General features: G+C 39.9%; 1 protein-coding gene across 4 annotated transcripts in view; it reads left to right on the top strand.

Annotated features, from left to right (window-relative positions):
- The window catches only part of FNDC3B (fibronectin type III domain containing 3B), a 329942-nt gene that overhangs the window by 226468 nt on the left and 79520 nt on the right, over nt 1–23954 (top strand). For all 4 annotated transcript variants that reach the window (XM_019624326.1, XM_019624327.1, XM_019624328.1 and 1 more), the window contains 4 exons: nt 3969–4027; nt 12189–12340; nt 15088–15147; nt 22853–22991. In XM_019624326.1, coding sequence (XP_019479871.1) covers nt 3969–4027; nt 12189–12340; nt 15088–15147; nt 22853–22991 — 410 coding nt within the window. The remainder of the gene's footprint in view (nt 1–3968; nt 4028–12188; nt 12341–15087; nt 15148–22852; nt 22992–23954) is intronic.

The following is a 23954-nucleotide window of genomic DNA, read 5'->3' as shown; positions in this document are numbered from 1 at the left end:
ACAGTTTCGAACCTTGAAAGAAACAATCCAGTCTGGCTTTGCTCAGGCGTTTCTCCTGAGATAATAGGTTAGATTGTCCTGTCACTACCTTTCCTCCCCACACCCTGCCCTTTTTACTTTTGATCTCAGAATCCTTTGTTTGGCTCCATTCATGACCCAGTTTTCTTATTCATCCTTTTCTTAACCTTCCATCTTCCCAGATCCAAAGGCCTTTGCTTTGTTCATTTGACAGCTTTTTCAGAGTTCAGGAAAAAACCCTGTCATGGGACTGAGAGGGCCTGTGCTGCCACCTTCCCTTTCTCCTATCCACCTCCATCAAAGAGCCCACCAGCCCCAACCCTCTGCTCTTCTCTCGCCACGTTCTCTCCCTTCAGACTCCCAGGCCTCTCCTAATTTTTCATGATGCACTCAAAGGTTCCACTTGCTTTGGGACCATGTACTAGATGTGTGGTCTTGGGGAAAACTCATCTGCTTTCTGAGCCTCAGTTTACTTATTTGTTCCTCATCCTCATCCTTCAGTCAACAAAGACACCAGCAGGTGTGCTCAGTACTGGAGAGGATAACTCATGTGTAAAATAGACTTCAGTCTTGCCTAGTGCTATACAGTGGAGCAGAAAAGGTCCATCTTGCAAGGGATGTTGTAAAAATTAGCAAGATGAAGGAGCATTAACTAGCACATACCTAGGTGCTCAGAAAGTGTCGTTTTTAGTCAGACAGACAAGGCAGGTCTGTCTTGGGAAGTTCTTATCACAGTCATAACCTTTCACTTGTATTTCTGGCTCTTACCTGAAACCCATTCTTTTTAGGGTTTTTCTTTGTTTAAGATTTTTATTAGGGAATTGGAGGAGGGGGACAGTGTTGGGGAAGCGGAGAAGGGGAACAGACAAGTTGCTGTCCTTTTGTTCTTCAGTCTAGTTGTGGAGGACGTCGCTTCACTGGCCCATGTTGGTAATATTATTGTGCTCTTCCCAGCTGAGGCAGTCGCTCACCGGCCATTGGACGGCCGCTCACGGTGGCTCATGGCAGCTCACGCTGGCTGCTGCAGCCCCACTACAGCCTACGCCGTCGCCGGCAACTCACGGCAGCCCAGCTCGAGCTATTGTTCACCATCTTAGCTGTAGAGGGCGCAGCATCACTGGCCCATGTGGGATCTGAACCGGCAGCCCTGCGGCTCAGAGCTCGCACTCCCAAGCCAACTCTTAACCAATGTGCCACTCGGCTGGCCCCATTCTTTTCAGTTTTAAACAGATATTTTCCCCCCTTCAATCTAATCTCTTGTCCTTTTTTATTTATTTATTTATTTCCCCATTTTTTTATGTCAAATGCATTCTGTCATCTGCATTTGAAAGCTGGCTGGGAGGAGGGGTCTCTGATTTTTTTTTTCCTCCTTTCTTTCATGCCCTCTAGTACATATCCTGATTCTTCCTTTACAGAGCTCTTTAATTTTTTCCTTCTTTCTTTGTTGAATTGGTATGTTTAAACCTTTATTACCTCAAGGAGAGAGCCTGGCTTCTTGTCCTTCTGAGACACTTTCAGAGTGTCAGTCATGTCCACAGGAAGCAATGATCCCTCCAGCTGTTTGAACGTATCTAGCTATGTGTGTATTTGAAACCATAGGGTCTTTCATATTCTGGAAACAGGTAATTGAGGAAGTTTTGTCTTTAATAACTGAACCAGTTCATTTATTGCAACTTATGTTTTCCTTTTTTGTTTGTTTTTACTGGCAATTAACTTCTGAGATACATACACACAGAATTAATGATTTACTTAGTAGGAGCTTCACGAAAATGTGAGTTATGTACACTTTAAGGTATAATCCATTATTTATATCTTAACATAAATACATGGTTACAAATGAATGTGTGACATTTGGTCTTTTGAATGTGAATAGTTCTTTAGTTGTAATTTAAAAAAAAATATGATATTGCCACCAGCTCATTTCTTTTTCTCATCAAAATAAAGGTAAACATGTTCTACTAAACAATGTAATGGGAAAAAATGAAGAACTAATCTTTTTAAAGTTTAAGGTATATGGGCTTGGTTTCTTTACTTAGACAGCACTTATTGGTTGAGCTCTGATAATGAAGGATCTGTGCTCTGGGCTGAACGGTGAGCGTGTCTTACAGCCTAGATATGCTCCACAAGCTAAGATGGTTGTCACATTTTTAAATGGCTATAAAAACAAAGAAGAATGTGTGACAGAGGCTTATACATGGCCCGCAAAGTTTAAAATAGTTGCTATCTGGGCGGAAAAGGTGAAGGGGATTAAGAGGTACAGACTTCAAGTTATAAAATAAATAAGCCGTGGGGATGTAATGTACATCACCGGGAATGCAGTCAATAATAGCATAATAAATTTGTGCAGTAACAGAGATGTTTACTAGAGTTATCGTGGTGATCACTTCGTAAAGAATGTAAATGTCAAATCACTGTATTATGCATCTGAAACTCAAATGTCAGCTACAATAAAAATAATTGGATAAAATATTTACTCTGGTTATTTACAGAAAAATGTGTCTGCTCCAGACCTGTAGTAACTGCCTTCCTGAAGCTTGCATTTTAGTAGGAAAGACAAGTGATAAAGAAGGGAACAAATAAGAGAATTAACTTTGAGATTTTAATAACTGATAGGAAATAAGTAAAGTATGAGATTGACTGGAGTGAGGCTGGGCCAAGGGGTGGGATTGAGGTGGGATTCTTTGAAAAGGTGGCTGAGATTAGACCTGAACAATGAGAATGAACCACCCTGTGAATAGCTGGGTTGATGCCCTCTCACTCCCTAGTTCAGCTTCCCCCTTTACCTCCAAATGCCTGCCTGCCCACCGAGCTCAGCTAGATGGTGGCTCCTTGGAAGCATCTAGAATCCTGGGTTTTGCATTGCTTTTACCACCGCAGTCACGTTGTAATTGCCCATTTGCTCTCGTTTCCCCCCACTAGACTTGAACTATCTTGAGGGCAAGGACCTATGTCTTGATCTATCCTTTAGCTTATAAACTAGGTTAACAGCTAAATAAATATGTAAACTCAAAATTAGATTCCATCATTGTGCAAGTCAGAAGTTTCCTCTAGAAGAAGGGATTCCTAAATTTAAATTCTGTCATTTGCCTTTTTTTTTTTTAGTCGTGCTTTCCACTCCATCCTCCCTACTCCAAACACTTTTGATTTCTAAAACAATTCTTGCTGCATCCCCAAACTTGCCCATTTCCCCATCTTATTAAAAAACACCACCATCCATCCGGTTGATCAGGCCCAAAACTAGGGTTGATCCTTGATCCTTATTCCCTCACCCTTGCCTATCATGCACCTATGTCAGTCCTGTTCTCCATCTTGACTTCCATCCCTAGCCCAGGCCAGCTCTAGCCTTCATCTGAACCTGTGCAAGAGTAGACTGAGTGGTTTTTCTGCTTTCCCCCATACCTTCCTATGTCGATTATTCATGCAGAAGCCAAACAGATCCTTTTAAATTCAAAACAAGATCATGTCAGTCTCTCCACTTAAACACTTCAGTAGCTATGCATCAAACTTAGAATAAAAATGCAACTCAAAAGCCTGAGCTCACAGCCCTGCATGAGCTGCGCCGCCCCCCGCCCATCTCTTCACCTTCATGGCTCCGTGGCTCATTGCACTTAGCTTGTAGCTGCACTGGGCTCCTCTTCTCCTCCTTAGGGCCCTCTGTTCCCTTTTACATGTTGAATTGTTAGGTGGAACTCCGGGTTTACCTAGTCAACTTTGTGACTGTGTAAATCAACATAGTGGCAAGTTAGCACAGTCACAGTGAAATCCCTGCCCCAAAGAATCTCAGTTCCTGATTTTCATTCTCATGTTCGTGGTAAAAGAAGTTCATGGTAGCAGGCAATTCAGTGAATGATAGCCCTTGTGAACAGCTTTGGGAAAGAAACTTGACAACCTTATTGCCTTCTGATGGTATTAACTGTTTTTCTCTGCCCCCCCCCCCTTTTTCCATGCAGAGTATGAATTGGAAATAAAGAGGGTGCAAGACATTCTTTCGGGAATAGAGAAACCACAGGTATGTCTTCTGGATTTCTCCACACAAATGACACTTTCTTAAGTATTTCAAGTGTGCTTTTCTTTCACTACATAGTAGGTAAGCAAAAGGGCCCCTTCCCATTGCACGTTATTCATAAACGATGAAATAGTATTGCTAAGAATAGAGCATGAAAATATAGAACAATAGTCTTCTGTTTAGTCATAATCCTCTCAAATGTCCTCTGTATTTAGAAATTCTGAATGCAATTAGGTATTCTTCACAACTTTCAAGGATACATTCTCCCCACCCCCACCCAAGGTCTACAGAACAGTTTTCGTCTGGTAATTTCCTTTTACCTGTGTAAATGTAGCAATATTTTTTGAAAACCTCAATAATTCCAAGTATTTTTCCATGTAAATTTCAAAAAATATACTTAAACATTAGCTGAGAAAAATAAGTCCAAAATATTGAGTGTAATGGCAAGAAAAAAAATTGGTTGGAGTGGGGATATTATGAGGTTTTTTAGCTTGATTTTGCCAGGTGCTTTGAAATTCAAGTGAAAAAATTCGAAATGTTGATTCAGCCTTTCATCTGAGATTAGAGAGCCAAGTTCTTTGGAGTGTTTTCTAGCTGAATTGGAAAACCTTGATTCTTCATGTGTTTGAATACTGAGGCTTTTTAACAGAAGAGTCCAAACATACCTCAGGGTGCATAGTTGTTTGACAAAACCTAAAAGCATGAGGTGTGTTGGTCGAGGGGCACAATAGGGCACTTGTAAAGGAGTGGGGTGTTGATGTTGGGTTGAGGAGTCTGTACATAATCTGCTGAGGAGCAGGTTGCCATTGAGAGTTTTTGAGCAAAGAAGTTATGTAATTACAGCTGCACTTTCAGGATGATCAAACAGTTGGCAGATGCGTTGGAGTGAGGAGAGGATGACCCAGGGAGATATGTGTCAGGAATCTGTTACTGTAATGGTGGCGAAAGTCTCTGGGAATCAGAATTGGGGTGGTGGCATCCAGTGTGGCAAGGAGAGAGTGGATACTAGAGTCATTCCAGAGAGAAATCTTTAAGGCGTTATAACCTATTAGGAATCAGCTGTCATGGTCACTGGGCCTTCAGGTCTAGATGCGTCCTTTCAGAAGTTGCTTCCTCTAAGATGGCTCCATTTGCTGTTCCGGCCCATCCAGTGGGACACTGCACAGTCCTTAGTACCACTTGTACCCCCCCAGCTTCAGGGTGCTCAGCATGCATTTAATACACTATACTTCATTTACTTGTTTCTGTGTCTTTCCCAGTTACCTGTGAGTTCCTCTAGAATAGGTTCATGTCTGTGTTCTTTCTGTATTTTTGGTGCCATGCTTAGACTTGAGCAGTTTGTTTTACTAGCAGGGCATCCAGGATAAACACAGTGGGCAGTTGCAAGTATCTGGGAGATCATTGCTATGGAGAGAGGAGAGCAAGATACCCATGGGGAGATCACATGCATGGAGCGACCGGCCAAGTCGTAGGAATGGATGATAGCTTTGGGCAGGGGGCAGTATAGGGTGAGATCAGAAAAGGCTTAAGGACAGAGTCATAGGAAAAGCTTACATTTACAGTACAGCAGAAAGAAGAAAAACCCATGAGGAAAACAGAACTCATAATCAGAGAAGGCAGAGGAACAGCTTAGTTGACGGTCCCAGATGTAGTCACAAAACTTCAGAGTCTTTCCTCTGCTATGTGTGCGCGCTCACACACACACACACACACACACACACACACACATTTGTCTTGAGTTATTCCTAGTTATTTCTTTACTCTAGAAGTGGCAGAGTCTGTGTTTCTGAGGATCTTGTTGCTCTAGCAAGATAAAAGCAATGTTGAAATGCATTGGTTCTTATCTTCATTCAGCATTTGTTAAACACTAATTCTAGTTTTCAGACCAGAGTAGACAGACAGGCTACTCCCATAAGCAGAGATGATGTTAGGTGAAATGTAGCAAGATGGTCATCGAAGAGGTCCAAGTCCAAAATGGGTCTGTCTCACTCGGCTAGAACCAAGGCGCCCTGGAGGCTCTGGGGTGAGCCTGATCCCTTCCCTTTCCCAGTGTCTTCTAGAGGCTGCCTGCATTCCGTGGCTCCAGGCCCCTTTCACCCTCGTGTCTCCTTCTCTGACTCTCCTGCCTCCCTCTTTCGCTGATAAAGACCCTTGTCATTGCACTGGGCCCACCAAGGTACTCCAGGTTAGTCTCTGCTTCATAAGATCATTATCTTAATCATGGCTGCAGAGCCCCTTTTACCTTGCAGGGTAATATATCCACAGGTGATGGAGATAAGGATGTGGACACCTTGCGGTGAGGGGGTGATGGCCATTATTCTGCCCCCCAAACTCTCCCCTGGTCCCCACATACATCTTAGCATGGTGACAGTCCACTTATCCTTCCTGGCCCTGTTAGGTTTTTCTCCCTTCCTTCCTTACTTTCCTCACCTTTCTCTGTCTGAAGTGCTTGTTTATGATTGTGTCTTATTTATCTTGGTGCCCCTCATACTTAGCACTGTCCTTGGCACATCGTGAACCCTTACCAAATATTTGCTAAGTAAGTGTGTGGCAGACTGCAGTGGCTGCAGCTGGCTTCTGGCAGGTGAGAAAAATGCCGGCAGGCTGGCCAGCAGCAGATGAGGCCCCGCCAGCATGGTGGAATGTGGGGACCGCCAGGTGCCAGAGGGCAGGGCAGCGGCCCGAGGGGAGGGGCCCAGGCTTTGCAGTCTGGCTCCCTGGGCTGGGACCCAGAGTGGCCATTAACTGTCTCTGTGACCTAAGTTACATTACCTCCCTGAGCCTAGGGTTTCCTCATCTTTGAAAGGTAGGACAATAAATACCACATGGGACACACAGGTAAGTTATGTACTATGTATAGAGTACTTGGAATGGAATATAGATCTATAATTTATACCATATCAGAAGGCACAAGTGACACTCCCTGCTGCATTCTGAAATGGGGAGGAGTGTTGTCCAGCCACCTTACAGGAAAGAAGGGCTGCAGAAAACCCAGCACACAATTGTATAAAGGATTATTGTTCTTAATTTTTTTTTTCTTTCAGCCACATCTGGTAACACCTCTAAATAAAACACATATGTTTTTCTTTGAGGTTTTACAGATGATTTGTTTTAGGTGAAGAAACAATATCGAGGACTTGTGGATTTCAGTCATTTTTCTAGAACTTTTGGGCATCCTGAGTTAAGCAATTCATTTACTTTTCAGAAACCTAGATACTATAAAGATCTAAGTGCTTAGTCACGGAGTAAACAAACATATAAGTATACAATATATTAGGTATTTGTCCTGGGACTCGAATAAACATTCGGTGCCTTCAGGACTGGACTCATACAGCTGCCACTATACCTGAGAAATAAGCTTGATATTATTGTAAGTGGCATAGGAATTAACCTCTATCGGTACCAGCCACGTCCAGCCTAATACAGTTTAATCTGCTCTGGTGGTGGTGCTAGGTGAAGTCTCCCACATACTGCTGGGCTGTTTATTTTCAGGATGTAAATAAATGGAACCTGGAATGGTGGTTCTGCATTGTTTCCATCTGCTAATGTTTAGCTTGTAGAAACAATTGATTTGTCGGTTCCAGAAGTGAGTAAACTGACCTAAGAGGAACAACTGTCCCTGCAAGAAGTGATTCCGTGAAAGATAAACAGCAGTGTGTCTGGAAACAGATTTGCACTTAAAGAATTATGGAAACAGATGATGGTGAAGTTCCTAGACTTGAGTATGGTTTTTACTTGAATAATGATGTCTTTGACCTTTTCCTTTTTAATATTACTTTGTGTTATTATTTGTCATGATACTTTTGAAGTGAAGCCAGTATTTTTATGGTAATATTTCCTTAACGTACTTCCTAATTAGATCAGCAGGCCACCCACATAGTTCAATCCAAAGACCAGACCAAATTTAGAAGCTAACTCAAATAGAAATATTTCTGAGCTTGAGAATAACAATTTACTAACTTTATGACAGTAAATGATGTTTTAAATAATATCATTTGCATGTAATATAGTCTGGGATGAACAGGAGAGAGAGGGACAAGGACAAAGAGAGCTAAGGATTATAATAAAAAAGATACAAGATAAGGCAGTCCTATAATTTTTTAATGTGTGTGTGTACACACACACACACACACACACGGATGCAAAAAATGTATACACATTTTAAGAAAGGAAAAACGTATTAAAATTATGCTGATGGTAACCACTTTGAGCACCTCTTGTAATTTCAGAAGTCAAACGTGACATATTCATCTTTTGTTATTGGTATATATTGAGTATTCCAATTTTAATACAGTTTTTTCCTTTTTTAAAACATGTATACGTTTTTGGGCACACTGTATATGTGTACATGCTTTTAACAACTGTTCTCAACTTGGAATCTGTATTTAATAAATACATAGACAAGAATGATTTTTAATCAGTATGTAATCATCTAGAAGTAGACGGTGGTTTTATGAGTCCCTCAAGATACTTCAAAGCAGTTTAATTTAAACAATTTCGACGCAGGCTTACACCAGTAACCTACACAATGGATTCCTATCACTAGTTCTGAAGCAAATGTCACATTGGGTCTTGTCCTATAATTTTGTAATTAGAAATTACCACTGAATCATCATGACAAAGGAGACTGACTTCTGTTTACGGTCGGTCGAATAATTAAACATCAGAAAGTCAGTTGGTTTTGTGGCTTCTAAACTTCTGTTTTTGGATATCAGCCATGGCAGTCACTGTAATGATCAGATTAGCTGTGCCCCAGTTCAGTTCATTGGTCACTGCTGGTGAGAAAGTTTCACCAGAAAGAGAGAGAGAGAGAGACAGACAGACAGACAGACAGACAGACTTGCAAGGTGAAGCTTGTGTGAGGCTGCTGTTGCCCTGAAATCGGTGTGAATCTAGCCCCGCGTGCCTAGAGTCCTGAATCTCTCTTTAAGGTTATCACCTCCCTGGACACTTAGAGGAAATGCAACTCGTTCTGAGGATCCCCTTTGTCGTGACATGCTCTTGAAAAGCACCATGTAATTTCCTGGCATCGGCCTTGAAATGGAAGTGAGTTCCAAGTTCTAACAGACAAAGCCCTCTTTCTCTCAGGCTTCCAATAAAGAAAGGAAACCTGAGGCCCAGGAATCAGTGAAAGAGAGGCAGCTCCGCAGCACAGGAAGGGGTTTGGCCCTATAACCATGGCAGGAATCTAGGTGGCAGTCTGGCTGCTTCGCTCGAGGAAAAAATTCCCAGAAGCTGCTGTCCTTTGAAAAACGAGGCTGAGTTCTCAAAGTGCGTTTCTGGTAGGCTGTCTCATCAGAAGAAGGCATTTGCACAGAGGTCTGTGTTCAGGTGACAGTTTGCCTCCTTATGGCTTGTTCCAGGAATCAAGGGAAAAGATAAACGTTATTTTAGTTGATGCTTCAAGTGTTCTGCATCACTTATTCAGTTAAGTAATAAATTAAGTCCGAAAAGAAAAAAGGTAAATCTTTAATAGCTGATGAAAAAGATAGGTTAAAGGATTGTGAATTTGTGGGTACTTTGTCAGTATCCAAAGTGTTAGCATTGCCGGAGCTATTTTGAGGCGTGATGTTATTTCACACCATCACTCATAGAATCAGTGTTACTACACACTGTGTTCGTGGAATTGTGCAGAGCAGCCATTTATCACCTCAGCTGCGTGTTTCCCAGTACCTAACCAGCTTCCTTTAAAACTGTCAACTGAAGTCTTCATTGCAAAAGATCTCTTAAGTTAAAGATCAAATATTATACCTAGTGCCTCAAGATTATTCACTGATGGTGTGTGAAGGAATTCAGCAAATAGCATTGGTGTGTGTGATAGAAATTCTGTCTTAAAATGTAGTCCAGAGACCAACACACAAATAACCAAGGAAAACACAGTATAGTGAAAACAGTGCCAAATGTCGGTACTAGCAAAATGTAGCCAGAACACAAAGAAGATAGTGATGGATTCTGAGCAGGGGCTCGGGCAGGACAGTGCAGAAACCTTTCCTGGTCCCCAGCCTCTGTGGGTCCCTCTGTGCTCAGTGCGTCTACGGTGCGGCCCCTCCCGCATCTGCCTGTCTTCACCAGGCTGGTGCTCCTGGAGGTAGACAGCATATCTTACTTAATCTTCTCTGCTCACAACCCCTCACAGGGTGAGGTGTGATGATGAAAAGAATAAGCAAAGGCAGCATTTGAACTGGGTGTAAAAGAAGTTTGTTAAAGCCAAGGAAGCGAGAAAGTCAAAAGCAGCAGTCACAGGCATGAGAGGGGACGGCGTCCTAGGGGAGTTACAGCTGAGCGACATGGGAGGGGTACAGTGGACGAGGGACTGCTAGTCGAGAGCCATATCACCAAGGGTCCAGTTTGATTCCATAGCAGTGTTTCCTCAGAATTTTTTAAAGATGTGTGTAATGTTTGGCTGCCATCCACTGTCGCCTGTATCAGAAACTCAGACTATCTTATTCCCTTTGCCTTTTGTTTTTTATTCAACGGACTTTTCCTAGGCAGCCACTCCTCACAGGCGACTATGACTTGGGCTCTGCCCTTGGGGAGTCCCACAGTGCAGTGGGGAGGGAGAAAAAGGCCATAAACATGATTAGCAGTGATAGAGGTATCAACAGGTTTCTGTAGAACCGAGGGATGATGGTGGGTGCAACATTTCAGGGAAGGCTACTTGGGGATAGTGAGGCCTGGCTGGGAACTTAAAGGATGAGTAGAAGTTTGGTTAAATAATTGGGTAAATATATCATGATGCTATATCTATACAAAACGTAAATGATGCGGGAAGAGTCTCTGGCTAAAAATGGAATGAATGACAGACTGAAAAGGGAGACTCAACATTCATTTTCATATGTATTGTTCATGCTTTTAAGTGATTTTATATTACATGTTAATACTCTTTATATAAATCAGATAGTGACAAAAATGGGAGGAAAAAAAAGATGGAGACTGACTAGTTTACATATCTCCATCACCTGCCTAATACTCTATAGCTATAAAGCCTTTATGAGCATTAAGCTTTAGCATCTGTAGTAACTCTTCATTTTTAATATGTTATCCAGAGAGCAACAAAATAACATTTAGAAAATTAGAACATTAAAGTTCTGTTCAGAGAGTTATTTTAAAGAATTAGGTCCTGCAGTAGGTTGGTTTCTCCAGAAACATATTCTAAAACAAAGATTTGGGAGCAAATAGTGCGATGTGGGGAGATGCCCCAGAAAGCAGCATTAGAGTGAGGACTTGAGATGGAAGGGGAGGTCTGCGAGTGAGCAGGTACAGCTGTGTGCAGCTGGGCTGGGTCCTGCTGAGGATGGCCAGAAGACAGTATAGAACATGCCTTAGAGAAATCCTAAAGGGAGGAAGCTGGGGTGTGTAGAGTTCCAGGGCGCTGTGTTCAAATGAAGTCTTAAGTCGTGGTTAAACTGGAAAGATAAAAAGCAGAGCTTGGAGAGATGAAACATGTCCGCCTCCACACACGTTTCTACCCCATCAGCCTGGGCCTTGGTTCCACTCCCCTGCCACTGGAGTCTCCTGGAAGCCCACAGGACTTAAAAGGAGCATGATGTGGAAAGTACAGCAGGTCCTTAAATAACATCATTTCATTCAGCAGTATTCCTTTATAATGTTGATGAAATGCCGCAGGAACTTAATTCTTATTTATATTGGTTAGCCTACGGTAAACTTGGTTTCATTATATGTCGGTTCACTTAAAGTCTCAAATTCACTATGTTAAGTGAGGACTGAGTGTATTAGCTTCGCAGGATAATTCTACACGAAGCAAGACTTGGGGGCCACCAGAAAGCACCTGTGGGTACGACTCCCTCCACAATGTCATGGGTCTCTTGAACATTGAAATCTCACATTCTACTTTTTACCTTTAAAAAAACTGCCAAACATGACGGATTTGTTGGACTGGATCTGAATTGTATGGGACTCGGATGAAAGTTTGCGTTATGAGGACAGGAGTTGCAGGAGTTATATTTTGGACATTAGGACCTGACAAAACAGCACCATGTAGGATACTTTTGTTTGCTGTAATTAAAATAAAATTGTTTACCTTGAATTAACTCTGAGTGAGTTTTATGCCACTACTAATAATCACAAAAATGCTATTGAAACAAGTAGTGTTTGATCTGTGTGGAACGGATTTAAATACTTTGTCTATCTTTTTCTTCCTCAGGTTTCCAACATTCAGGCAAGAGCAGTTGTGTTGTCCTGGACGCCCCCTGTTGGACTTTCCTGTGGACCCCACAGCGGTCTTTCCTTCCCCTACAGTTATGAGGTTGCCTTATCAGACAAAGGACGAGATGGAAAATACAAGATAATTTACAGGTTACGTATATTTTCATATGTCTTTCTCTACTGCTCAGCTGGGGAGTGGGAGCCGTTCAGGGAAATAGGAAATAAAGGAAAATTGAAAGGCTTTGCAAATTTTCCTTGAAACTGTTCATTTTAAGAGTTAATGATAATTAGAATGTCAAAAGTTAGTTTTGTCCAGAGTAATTAGTCAGAAAGGACTAGTACAGGGCTGTTTGGTGTTGGTGAAATATGTCACTTTGTTTTGTTAGCTTGTCAGTTCAGTGAAAATTTTCCATTAATGTCTATCAGGGCAAAACATGAGCGTGACTTTTAGTTTCTACATAACATTACATCCTCATATGATTACTACTTTTTAGACTTAGACCTTGTACTAGTCTTGTTCTTGAAAATTCTGCAGTATGGTTTCATAGTTACGTGAAATAAGAACTTCACTCTACTTCTTATCCTCCACAATAGTTTTCCAGCCTGTAGTAAAGATTACTTAAGCATTTCTTGACAAGCCTTTCTTAAATGGTCAGAAGTTAAGCACACAAAGTAAGGGATTATCTCCTGCTTTATGGACTCCTAGGTATTAACTCTTCATATGATTTATAGCTAGGTTCTAAATGTGATTTAAAAAATTTTAGGGCCAGGTCTCTCCTTTGCAATTGTGGTGAGTGCTCAGATTTTCAGAGCAGGAAATCAGATTCAGTCCTGTTTTAACTACTTGTTTGACCCCACCCCCCACTTCCTCACCCCCAATTGCGAGGGGCCCCTGGAATGACTGTGAAGCCCAAAGTCATGTGCCCACACAAACCCCACTTCTTCCTCTGCCAGAGAGGCTGGTTTTCTCCCCTGTTCTGCTGCTGCATCAGCGCTGCAGACTTTCTATCTCCCAGCCCTGTTGCTTATTCTTAACTTGTGCCAGAGACGTGCCTTCTTGACAAAGAAAAGGGGAAAGAGATGGGGAAGGAAGCCCGCTAGCCACTCGCTGCCCTCGCTGCCCCTGCCGTGGTGCTTCTGTTGTCCCTTCCGTGGACTCCTGCAGGAATCTCTCAGGGTCTTCCAGCATCCACTCTCGCTCTCCTGCTGTCTAACCTTCACATCACGCAAACGTAAGACAGACCATGTCACTCCAGTGATCCCCGCTGTATTGTACTCAGAAGAAAAGTCTAACTCCATACTCTGGCTCACAACCATTTGGTTCTCTTTTGAAAAGTCAGAATTGATAGAGACCTTAAAGCAATGCAGAGCACCATTTCCTCCAGCGCCACCAAGAAACAAATAGATTCTATCAATGCCAGGTAACTGCTGGTGACAAGAGCGATATAGCCTCAAGTGCCCAAAAGGGCGAGGCAGGTAACAGAAGTAAGAAAAGCAAAAAGCAAAAGTTGGAAATGAGGTGAACAGGAGCGCTCCTATCTTCCTCTATCCGAAAGGGATCTGTGCTCACCTAAAATGATTTGTTGCCAGAAGGGAACGCAGGCCTAGATTTGCTGATTTGTGGATTTTTTTTGTTTTTCAAGAAATGCTGAAAATCTATATTACGTAAACTTCCCTAATATTAAACTAATTTAGCAAATTAAAAAAAGTTTAAAGATACAGTGCAGGTAAACAAATAGTGCTGCAGACGAGATGTAGACATGGGTCTCCAGTTTACAACTTAAAAAAATTTTTCATACTTGAAATAATTTCAAAATTATAAAACTTCACAAAAATGAAGAAATCAAGGAAATGTGTATATACTCTTTTCCCAGATTCTCTTGTTAACTTTTTACCCTATTAGCCTTACTGTTTGAGCTATTCTTTCTTCATTTTTCTCTCTTTTCAGTCTGTATTTTTCCCCATCAGTTTTGTATATCATGGCCCTTTACCACTAAATACTTCAGTATATTTCCTAAGAATAAGGATGTTTTCTTAAATAGCCACAATTGAGTTACCAGCTTCATAAATTTACATTGATAGAATACTTTTATCTAGTTTATCACCCATATTCTAGTTTTTTCAGTTGATCAAAATAATATCTATTATAGCATTTTCCTTACCCTCTAGGATATGATCCTGCCTAGGGTCAAATATTGCATTTGGTTGTCATGTCTCTTAGCCTTCTCTAATTTGGAACACTTCCGCAGTATTTTGGTCTTTTATAACACGAACATTTTTGAAGAATACAGTCATGCCCCCCTACACCCCGTTCCCTTTAAAAAATTTAATGGAACATTCCTTATTTTATGTTAGTTTTTTCCTCGTGATTGAGTTGAGGTTCAGTTGCAATTTCTGATGATATTAATGGTTGTATTTTATGTAAGGAGCTATTTATTGTTATTGTTATGTGAGGGAAGCAGATTGAGATTTCTGCAAGAGAGCTGAGAAGCTGAGATCCTAATAGTTGGGGTTCCTGCCAAGGTAGGTCTGGGAGTTACCTTCAGTTGACAGCTGGTACAGTTATTTACATTTATCCTTCTATTTAATTTGCTTGCTCACTTATTCTGTATTTTTATGTTTTTACTTTGAAGAAGTGATAAGACCCTATGGAGTTTTATTAGTAAGGTAACCTTCCCATTTTCCAGATTTATGATGGTAAAACTAAAAGGTATCTAATAATTTTCTAGTCCAGAAAGATAACAATACCAAATAGAATAGTTTATTTCTGTCTTATGGTGGAATTGGACATAGTAGTTCTTGAGCTATTGTTGGTACATAATAGTGAGACCCAAATCAAAATCCTGTTTTACTTTTGAGACTGGTACCATTGACTAATGAATGGTTTTTCTTTGCAGTGGAGAAGAATTAGAATGTAACGTGAAGGATCTTAGACCGGCAACCGATTATCATGTGAGGTGAGTTAGGACACAAGAGCTGCACTGCAATGGAGAATTCAGCTGCTCGAATAAATCATGTGCCCCCTTTTAAAAGTTTTTGGTTAATGGCGCTTGCCTAACTTTAAGTTGCAATACCTTGGCCCATTGGCCATTCATTTATTCTCAAGGGCAGTTCTGTTCCACACTCAAGAGCATAGTGGTTGAGAGTACACAGAAGTGCTTTTGATAATAGAAACAGATGATACACTGAACAGAATTTAAAAAAATTATTTTTAATAAGTAATTTTTATTTTATAGAGTCTTCTGAGAGCTATTGGACTGTGTGGTTTAATATATAATATTTTCTTTCTATAAAACAAATGAATCTTTTACTCTGGGTATGTCAGATGTTTATTATGGACCATAAGTATAAACTGTATATTTAACCCAAATGACTAAGTCCCTCCCATGTTGCAAGAACACCTTTGAACCTTAAAAAACAATTGGTTTTGAAATAAAGAAATGTAGATATCAAATGATCTCTGACAAGCATAACCCAATTTAGCAAAACAATGAACCGGTATAGTCTGATATGTATCCTGAAATCTTACTGTGATTTTTCTGGAATCTCTACTGTGACTACTCTGGAAAGTAGAGCTAATCTTAGGAATAAACCCAGACAACTATAGACCTATGAAGAGGATGGTATTATCTGGATTTTTACAGAGCTCATCTGGTTATTTAAAGATACATCCATCCATGCATTTTGCAAATAAGCAGCTACATGAATGTGACCCGTAACATTTTTAAAATTTTAATATTAATTACATATTTTATTTTACTTCATTTTTAAGTTGACCAGAAATTTTAATTTTGTCTAATAGGATACACAGCAGCATTCCCTCTCCTTTCTTCAGTTATTATATATGTGTATATAATGATTATGTAATAAAATTACACACATTAAGCACACATCCTTTATTATACTTTCCAAAGGTTAATTCACACCACATGTTCCTTTGTGATGAGGTGGAGGCAGACTTGCCTAACAGGAAGAGTATATATTAATTATCAGGAGGCTTGAGTTCTATCTAGTTTGGTTCTGCCATGGACTGACTGTTTGAACTTTGGTCAATCGCAGAATCCCTATGCCACAGTTTTCTCAGTAAGAAAGGTAGGAACGTAGGGATGGGACCTGATTATAGTATCTTTTTGGTCGCACAAGTGTTTAATATTAAATTGAAAGCAATGCATAAAAGAGCAAGATGTTTTATATTCAGTTATACAGTGTACATCTGCATAGCTATTGTAGTGTTTGGATGAACTCTTTTGCAACCATCTCTTCCTGTTTAAATAAAAACTTTTAGATTTTGAGCCAGTTAGCTTTGCCCCAAATATATTGAACTTTTTGCATAGTCTGTACAAACAAAAAGATTTGTATAATTTGTGGATCTGAAGTGATACTAGAAATAGTTTAATCATTCTGTCAAATTGTCATTTTAACAAGGAACCAGAAACTGTAACACCATATAGGGAGCCATGTAAATGTTCTCCATTAGTCATTGTTAACATATGTTTCCTTTTTTCAACATCTTTTAACAGTTTATTGTTCCTGCCTTACTGAAGGTTTACTTTATTAATTTCCTGCTCATTCATGACCTGACAGTATCTTCTTAAACAAATTTAAATGTCATAAAGAGTTGGCCGTTTATTTACCATCTTGTCTGCTGTTTCCCTTCATTTCCTTTTAATCCCCTCTTACAAAGGGTAAATCTTGAGAACAACTGCTCATCAACTTTTTTTTAGTGCCATGTCTTATGAATACCTCAAACTCCTGAGCACGTAAAAGAAACAATTAATGGAGTCCCCAAAAGAAATAGAAGCATGAGGTGGTTACCATCTAGAGGCCTTGGCTCCAGATTCTCTCCTGACACATGTGGGACCCCATACTGCAACACATATGACACGTGCGGTACTACACATATGCAGCCAGAGGCACCACCAACTATCATTTGGTCTAGCTCTCTGCCTGCCAGAGAGATAGAAAATTTGTGATCTCTTCTAGTCTTTTAAAAAATTCTCTCCTAAGAAAAATGTCCACAGTCTAAATTGTAATTTTTTTGCCCTGCCTATTCCACAGTACATATATAGATCATTCATTCTCTTTCCCTTTACAGCCTATCATTTCTCAAGGTAGAGAAGGCTCTTAACACTTCCATCTCATACTTAGATTTAGCTTCCTCTGCCTTGAATTGCTTTGGCAAGACAACAGGATACATAATGGAAAGAGCTTGGAACTTGGGGTTAATGACTCAGTCACTTAGTGAAGGTGTGTGCTCAGGCAAGCCATTTGAACATGTGTGGCCTGTTATCTCATTCATAAAATGAAGATAATAATGATACCAGCCTCAGAAAGATGGTAGGAGAACAAATGAAATATATGTGCAAATCTATTATAAACCTGTAAAGTGTATAAATGTTGTTTTTGTTTGTTTCGTTTTATTTTTCCAAGGCTGTTGCAGGTTTTCCACACTCTGAAAACAAAAAGGACTTCATGATGCAGGTTCTTTGAACCTGTGTATAGTGTGATCATATCACTCACTGTTTTATTGGGATAAAGTTATACCATATTTGGTACTGAGAAAAAGAAGCAAAGTCTCTTTTTATGATGCATTTGGATTAACATCCTCAAAGCCTTAGTTCTAGGAATGTAAGCTTTTATCAACCACAGTAGTTTCCAATACAGATTTAAATTTAATAGTCACCTATAAGGCCTCACAAGGCTGTGTAGAAATAGTTTCCTCATTAAGTATCCATAACAGACGCTACAAAAGAATTCTATAACTGAACAGCTGCAAAATGAGCCGTTACATCCACTGCCATTTTCATTTGTTTATGCATCATCCAGTTAGAAAGTGTTGCCCCGTGGATGCCTGTAGAGCCAATGATGAAAATGGACTTATTTATTTTAGCAGTGCCAAACAGGCTACATTTTCTTTCCAGTTCTTAGTATCGCACAGTTTTGATCAAGGCCTGCAGAAGTGTCCATTCAAATCACTCTCCAGTAGAGTGAAAAGTTTCTTTCTCAAATCATCTACTGGCGTCTCAGCTGGGCCTTCTCTTCTTATATTGCTTGTTGCTTTTGATGTTGCTATTCTGATGCCATCCCCTTCACGCTGATTTCTTGATATCTTTATATAATGCTTTTCTTCATTTTCAACTTGTACCTCTCTCATGTTAGCGAGTATTTTCTGAGTTTACAAATCATATGTATAAGCCCTTTTGGGAAAGCAGCAGTCTCTCAATCATGGAGCCCTGTCATTGAGCTGTCTGGTGCTTGGCATCCGTTTCTAGGCAAGAATAGCCCTTGACTTCTTCTTGCCATCACCTCATTGTTCTGGGAATAATTTAGTAAGAGACCAGTGGCATCCTTGACATAGTGCTGCATGCTGCAGGCATGTGTGTGCCTGTGGCTGTTTAGATTGGCACTGGCCATGCCATTTAGGCCAAATTCCACGTGGAAAATTATAGCCTGAAATATTACAGATTTAAAGAAATTTTTTCCTCACTTTTTGCTATGAATTTTAATGTGCCATTGCTTACATATCTATTCAGTTATTCTTCTTTTCCCCACCCCTAGTGATTGTGGAAAATAATACCCCTCTATTAGGTTGATTTGCAAAAAATTAAGGTTGTTGGGTCTTGGGTTAGATTTTTTTTATTGAGGTCATTACTTTTATATTTGTTACCCACTCCTAACACAGATTGCTCTTTTTGGTTTCATGTTGTTTGAATTTTTAAGAGGAATCAGTTTGTGATTGTCAAAGTATATTTATTTAGTGCTTTCATATAGGACATTGTGGTATGTATTGTATAAAACCACCAATACAAAATCTCATGTGCGTGCATATATATATATATATATATATATATATATATGTATATAAACATATATGTTCACTTATTTATACCAATAAATATTTATAGGAATATGCAAAGAAAATCACATTCTTTTTTAATTGGTAGTTTTATAGTTTATATTGCAATGGCATTGCAATAGCCATTTTCCTGTGGAAGTTAAGAATTTATATTTTTATCAATGATAGGATAATCAGGAATTTGAGTGGCATGATTAGCAATTTCATGATGAAACTTGAAGCAGTTTTCCAGTCATTGGCATAAACAATTGGCCAAGAAGTTGCCCAGAGATGATATCATGTAATAACATTTCCCAGAAAAAAATATGTGATGAAACACTTCCAAAAATACGGTTGGCCAGCTCAATGCAGAGTTATGAAAAAGATGTTATGGACAAGCAGCTGTGGTTCCTGTCAATTACAGATGTGCTGGCAGAAGTGGGGAGCAAATTTCTGAAATTCTGAGAGCACCTGTTTCATAAGCATTTAGTCAGTACTTAAACTGAAACAAATGTGAAACCCCAACACAAGACTAATTATATCGTTAGAAAAAATGGATGATTCTTTGCTGGGGTAAATGTAAAAGGAGCTGAACTGCTTGTTGATGTATTTAACCAAAGAAACTGACCCTGCTCCACAAATCTTCCTACCCGCTGATGCTATTTAGGGAAAACACATCACCATCATGTGAACACATGATTGCAACATTCTTGAAAATACAGCATCATTTCCAGAGACTTTTCTTTTATGGAAAAGTGATTGGTAAAAACGGAGATGATTGTTACCGTTAGTTTTAATTGACAGATGTAATCATGAGATACGTAAATAGCATGTCAAATGTTAGGCACTGTATGCAGCACGTTTATGTTGCCGTATAAAATGGATCTTGTTTCCTTTGTGAACAGACATTTACAAGTGCAAAACACTGACTCTTAATTTAAATAAACTATAACATACTTTGAGTTTAAAGACCAGGAAAATAACTCCCATGTGGCCCGTACAACTGTCCATCTTCAACTACCTCAGATTTTGCTTCTGCCATTGGTTTTTTTTATTCCTCCTGTCACCCTCCCAAGCTGACTACCAGGACCTCCCATTAGCCATATTTCTCTGGCCTAGTAAGGATGGCTTTCTGACTCTGAGAATCACAAAGAACAAACTTGACTGAGTCCAAATCTCCCCAGATAACTGAACTGCATTCGGATAGTCTTATGCAGGCCCTTTCCCTGCTTCCCTGCAAGAGTGTAAGCAAATGCCTAGTGATGCAAACTGAGATACCTACTGGGAACCTAAGTCAAGCTGATAGGGCAAAAGGCAGCCAAAAAACTCACTCAGTGCCTAGGGAGACAGTAGGACCTGCTGAGCTGCTCCCATCTAAAGGGGGAGCTGCTCTTGGCTTTTTCTAATCACTGCCCTGCAGGTGTGCAGCTGGGTGCTGCTAGGACTTCGAGTTTTAGAGAAGCAAGAGGTTCTTTTTTTAAAATGAGAGATCTCTGGGATATTTTTCATCATTGGCTTAATTTTTAACTTTTTATTGCGGATATAGTAAAAAATAGACAGTGGTTTAATGACCTGTCATATACCCATCACCCAACTCCTTATTTCTTTGGTATCCTCCCCTCCCCGTCTCCCACAGTTATTGTGAAATTAAGTCCAGACATCATATTATTTCACCTGTAAACCACATTGCTGCTATTATACGCCCATCCAGAACAAACAAAAATGATAAATTTCTTTTTTAAAACCCAGAGACTGTTCTCATTTCTTCAGCTGTCCTAAAAATGAAGGTTTTGTTTTTTTCAGTATGTTGTAACTGGAATTCAAACATGGTGTGAATATTCTGTTTGGCTGATGTCTTGCAAATTTTTTTTAATCTATAGGTTTCCCCTCCATCTCTTTTTTTCTTTCTCTTTTTCTTTCTTTATTTATTTTTGGCCCTGTAGACTTTTCTGCACTGTGAATTAGGCTGATTGCATCCCTGAAGTGTTGCTTAATCTGTTCTTTCTGTTTACTGTAAAGTTGTGAAGAGGCTTCATCAGATACAAATTCAGTTTTGCTGGCAGCAAGGATTTCATAGATAGTGGCATGATTTTTCATGAGGAATGCATAATATCTACTTGTCTCTTTTAAGATGACCATTGCCTATATCCTTTAATGCATAGGTGGCTCTAATATTTAAAAACACTATATATTGCGTCCCTCTGCTCTGGATGCAACCTATAAGCCACCAGTTGGAGAATTCTGATCTACTGAAGTTCAGGCTGGAACCCGACCTTTGTCTGGAACATTCTGTGATTCATTTTAAGTAACTTACTCCCAGTGAGCTGATCCTGGTACATAGAAATGATCTTGCCAAATTTACCATTCGGTTTTATATTATCATGTGTCTACTTACAGTGCGTACAAAAGGAGCATTTTTCTCAACAGCTTGGGTGGAGAGCATCCTCATGAGAAGCATCCTTTGTTTGGATCAGTGTCATGATGTCTGTCCTCCCATAAGGCAAATAAGTCAAATATCTAGTAAACATGTAGCATTTTACCTTTTAGGTTCTTACTAATACATCTCTTGGCACTTTTGCATGGCGTCTGTAAATCTTTTGTAATGGCTTTGAAGAGAAAAGGACTTTGCAAATCACACACCTAATTAGTACCTATTTTCCATAACGTTCTCTTTAGCTGTTGTTTATGTTCATTGGGTAGAATGAGGGGAAATGGATTGTGGGTGTTTAGAGAAACACCGATCACCAGATCAGTAAAGCAGAGCAGGCAATAGAGTGTAGCCATTAGACTTCCACAGCTGAGTACAGTGGATCCCACTTTCTAGCTGTGTAACATTGGGAAATTTAATTCACCTCTCTGGTCTGAGTTTTCTTCTATCTTGAATGGGAATTCATAAAAGTTTGTTGTAAGAATTAAGGGCTTGACAAGTATTTTCCAACTCAATAGCTTAATCCTTGCATCTATTTTTACGCAGCAAATATTTCTTTGTTATTTTAGAAGAGTATGCTTCTAAACTTTTTCAATGCCCAGTGTAAAATAAAAAGGGAAAAGTAGGAGATAAACATCAGCATAATCCTATTTTATGGTTTTTGAAAGGAGAGTAGTTTTATAGTAGCACATTGCATGCTTTTTGTTCACAGCTCCTCTGGAGATATCGGACACGTGTTCAGCATTGAGCCAGGCATTTTACTGTACAGAGTACACATCTAATCTTGGCGCCAGGTGCAGGAGTTAAATGTTCACAGGGATAAACTGTACCTGAACATTGTATTTGTCGAATTAGAGAGAGATGCAATCGGCAGTAGCGGCCACGTCTTTATATATGAAACATCCATATTTCTACCTGTGTTATAAACAGTTCAAAGCTGTCCCTGGTGTTTGCACTTCTCTGCGGCCTCCCCAGTCTCGCTGGACTCTCGTCCCTGCTTTTTGCCCCTTTTCACCAACTCTTTACTTTTAGCCTTTTTCCAGACAAAGCCAACTGGAGAGTGACTTGTTGGTTTTTAGGATGTACATTTGGAGACCTTTCTAGGGATGAAGGCTGTTTTCGTGTTTCGCATATTCTTTTGCAATCAGTAGACCCGGCCTGTCTTGAATGAGGCTGGGTGGTTCTTACCATTAACAGAAGGAGAGAACGCATTCCCTGCTGGGATGGTTCTCCCTGGGAAGTTAGGTCAGGACGAGACCAGCAGAGAAAAACCAGAGTCGTGGTGTGTACTACAGAAGAAATTCTGTTCCTCTAGGGAGAGCCCTGGAGGAAAGCTGAGAGGGAAACCCAGGACTCTGTGATGGGCCACTGCCACTGACTGTGCTTGTTTTGTTTCCAGGGTATATGCTATGTACAATTCCGTCAAGGGATCCTGCTCTGAGCCCGTTAGCTTCACCACCCATAGCTGCGCACCCGAGTGCCCCTTCCCACCTAAGCTGGCACACAGGAGCAAAAGTTCACTAACCTTGCAATGGAAGGTGGGTAGCTCAAAGCATCCGAAATGGTCTGAAATCTATAATCATTTAAACATTTATTGAGCCCTATTTCAGTTTGGCGGAGGTGTTTGGTTTTCTACATAGTAACTGTGAAACAAATTATGTTATCAAAAGTTACCATGTCTATGAAAAAGGGTGGGGCTGCAAAACTAAGCTTTAGCTCACTTTGCAGGGGAATTTGGTAAATCTCTTTAAGGATCATCAGCAAAACCTCATAAATGATATAAATACTGAAGATACTTGAATTTCATCACTTTCTAATGGCTTAATTCATCTCGGCAAACATTTGAGGGCTTCAGTAAAAAGTTTTTAAGATTTAGAGATAAAGTAGGTTCAAGGCTCTATTGGCCTCTTTTTGTGGTGCCTCTGAAATGTTTAATGTTTTAAAACTGCCTAGAATGTTTAGTGTTCTTAAACTACATTAAGACTTCATTAATTTTTACTAATTAGGCATTAGATCAGTCAGGATTACTAATTATTTTTAGAAGTCCAAATTATGTAGTAGTTTTCATGAAATATAATTTACTGGCTACAAATAACTTGCCAAAGAGAAGTCCTTAACGTGCATTATTAGCTTATCAGTCATACTTGTGTATTTGCAAGAAAATAGTAGATGATGTTATCCATCTCTGTGATCATTATTTCTGTATATGGATATTTTTAAATACAGTTTAAAATGTAAAATTTGTGGAAGCAGAGATAGTAAGTATTTATGGTATTTGGGGAAAACGTTAATGTGCGAAAGAAACAAGATAAGTAGGGAGATCCATTATTGGTGAAGAGGAAGTATTTTGTCTCTGTTCCTGTACCAGAGGGTCAGCTGTGTCTAGGAAGTTGATAAAAACAATTGACAGTAGTGGGTGGCAGCAAAGCATGGGCTTCTCTGAAAGACCCGTCTCCTGTGGGCAGCTGCCTTCTCAGTGCCAGTGCCAACATGGAGTGTGT

The sequence above is a fragment of the Hipposideros armiger genome, unplaced genomic scaffold (assembly GCF_001890085.2).
Source record: "Hipposideros armiger isolate ML-2016 unplaced genomic scaffold, ASM189008v1 scaffold_584, whole genome shotgun sequence".
Lineage (NCBI taxonomy): Eukaryota > Metazoa > Chordata > Mammalia > Chiroptera > Hipposideridae > Hipposideros > Hipposideros armiger.
Note: the sequence above shows the minus strand (reverse complement) of the source record. Positions and strands in the feature narration are given on the sequence as shown.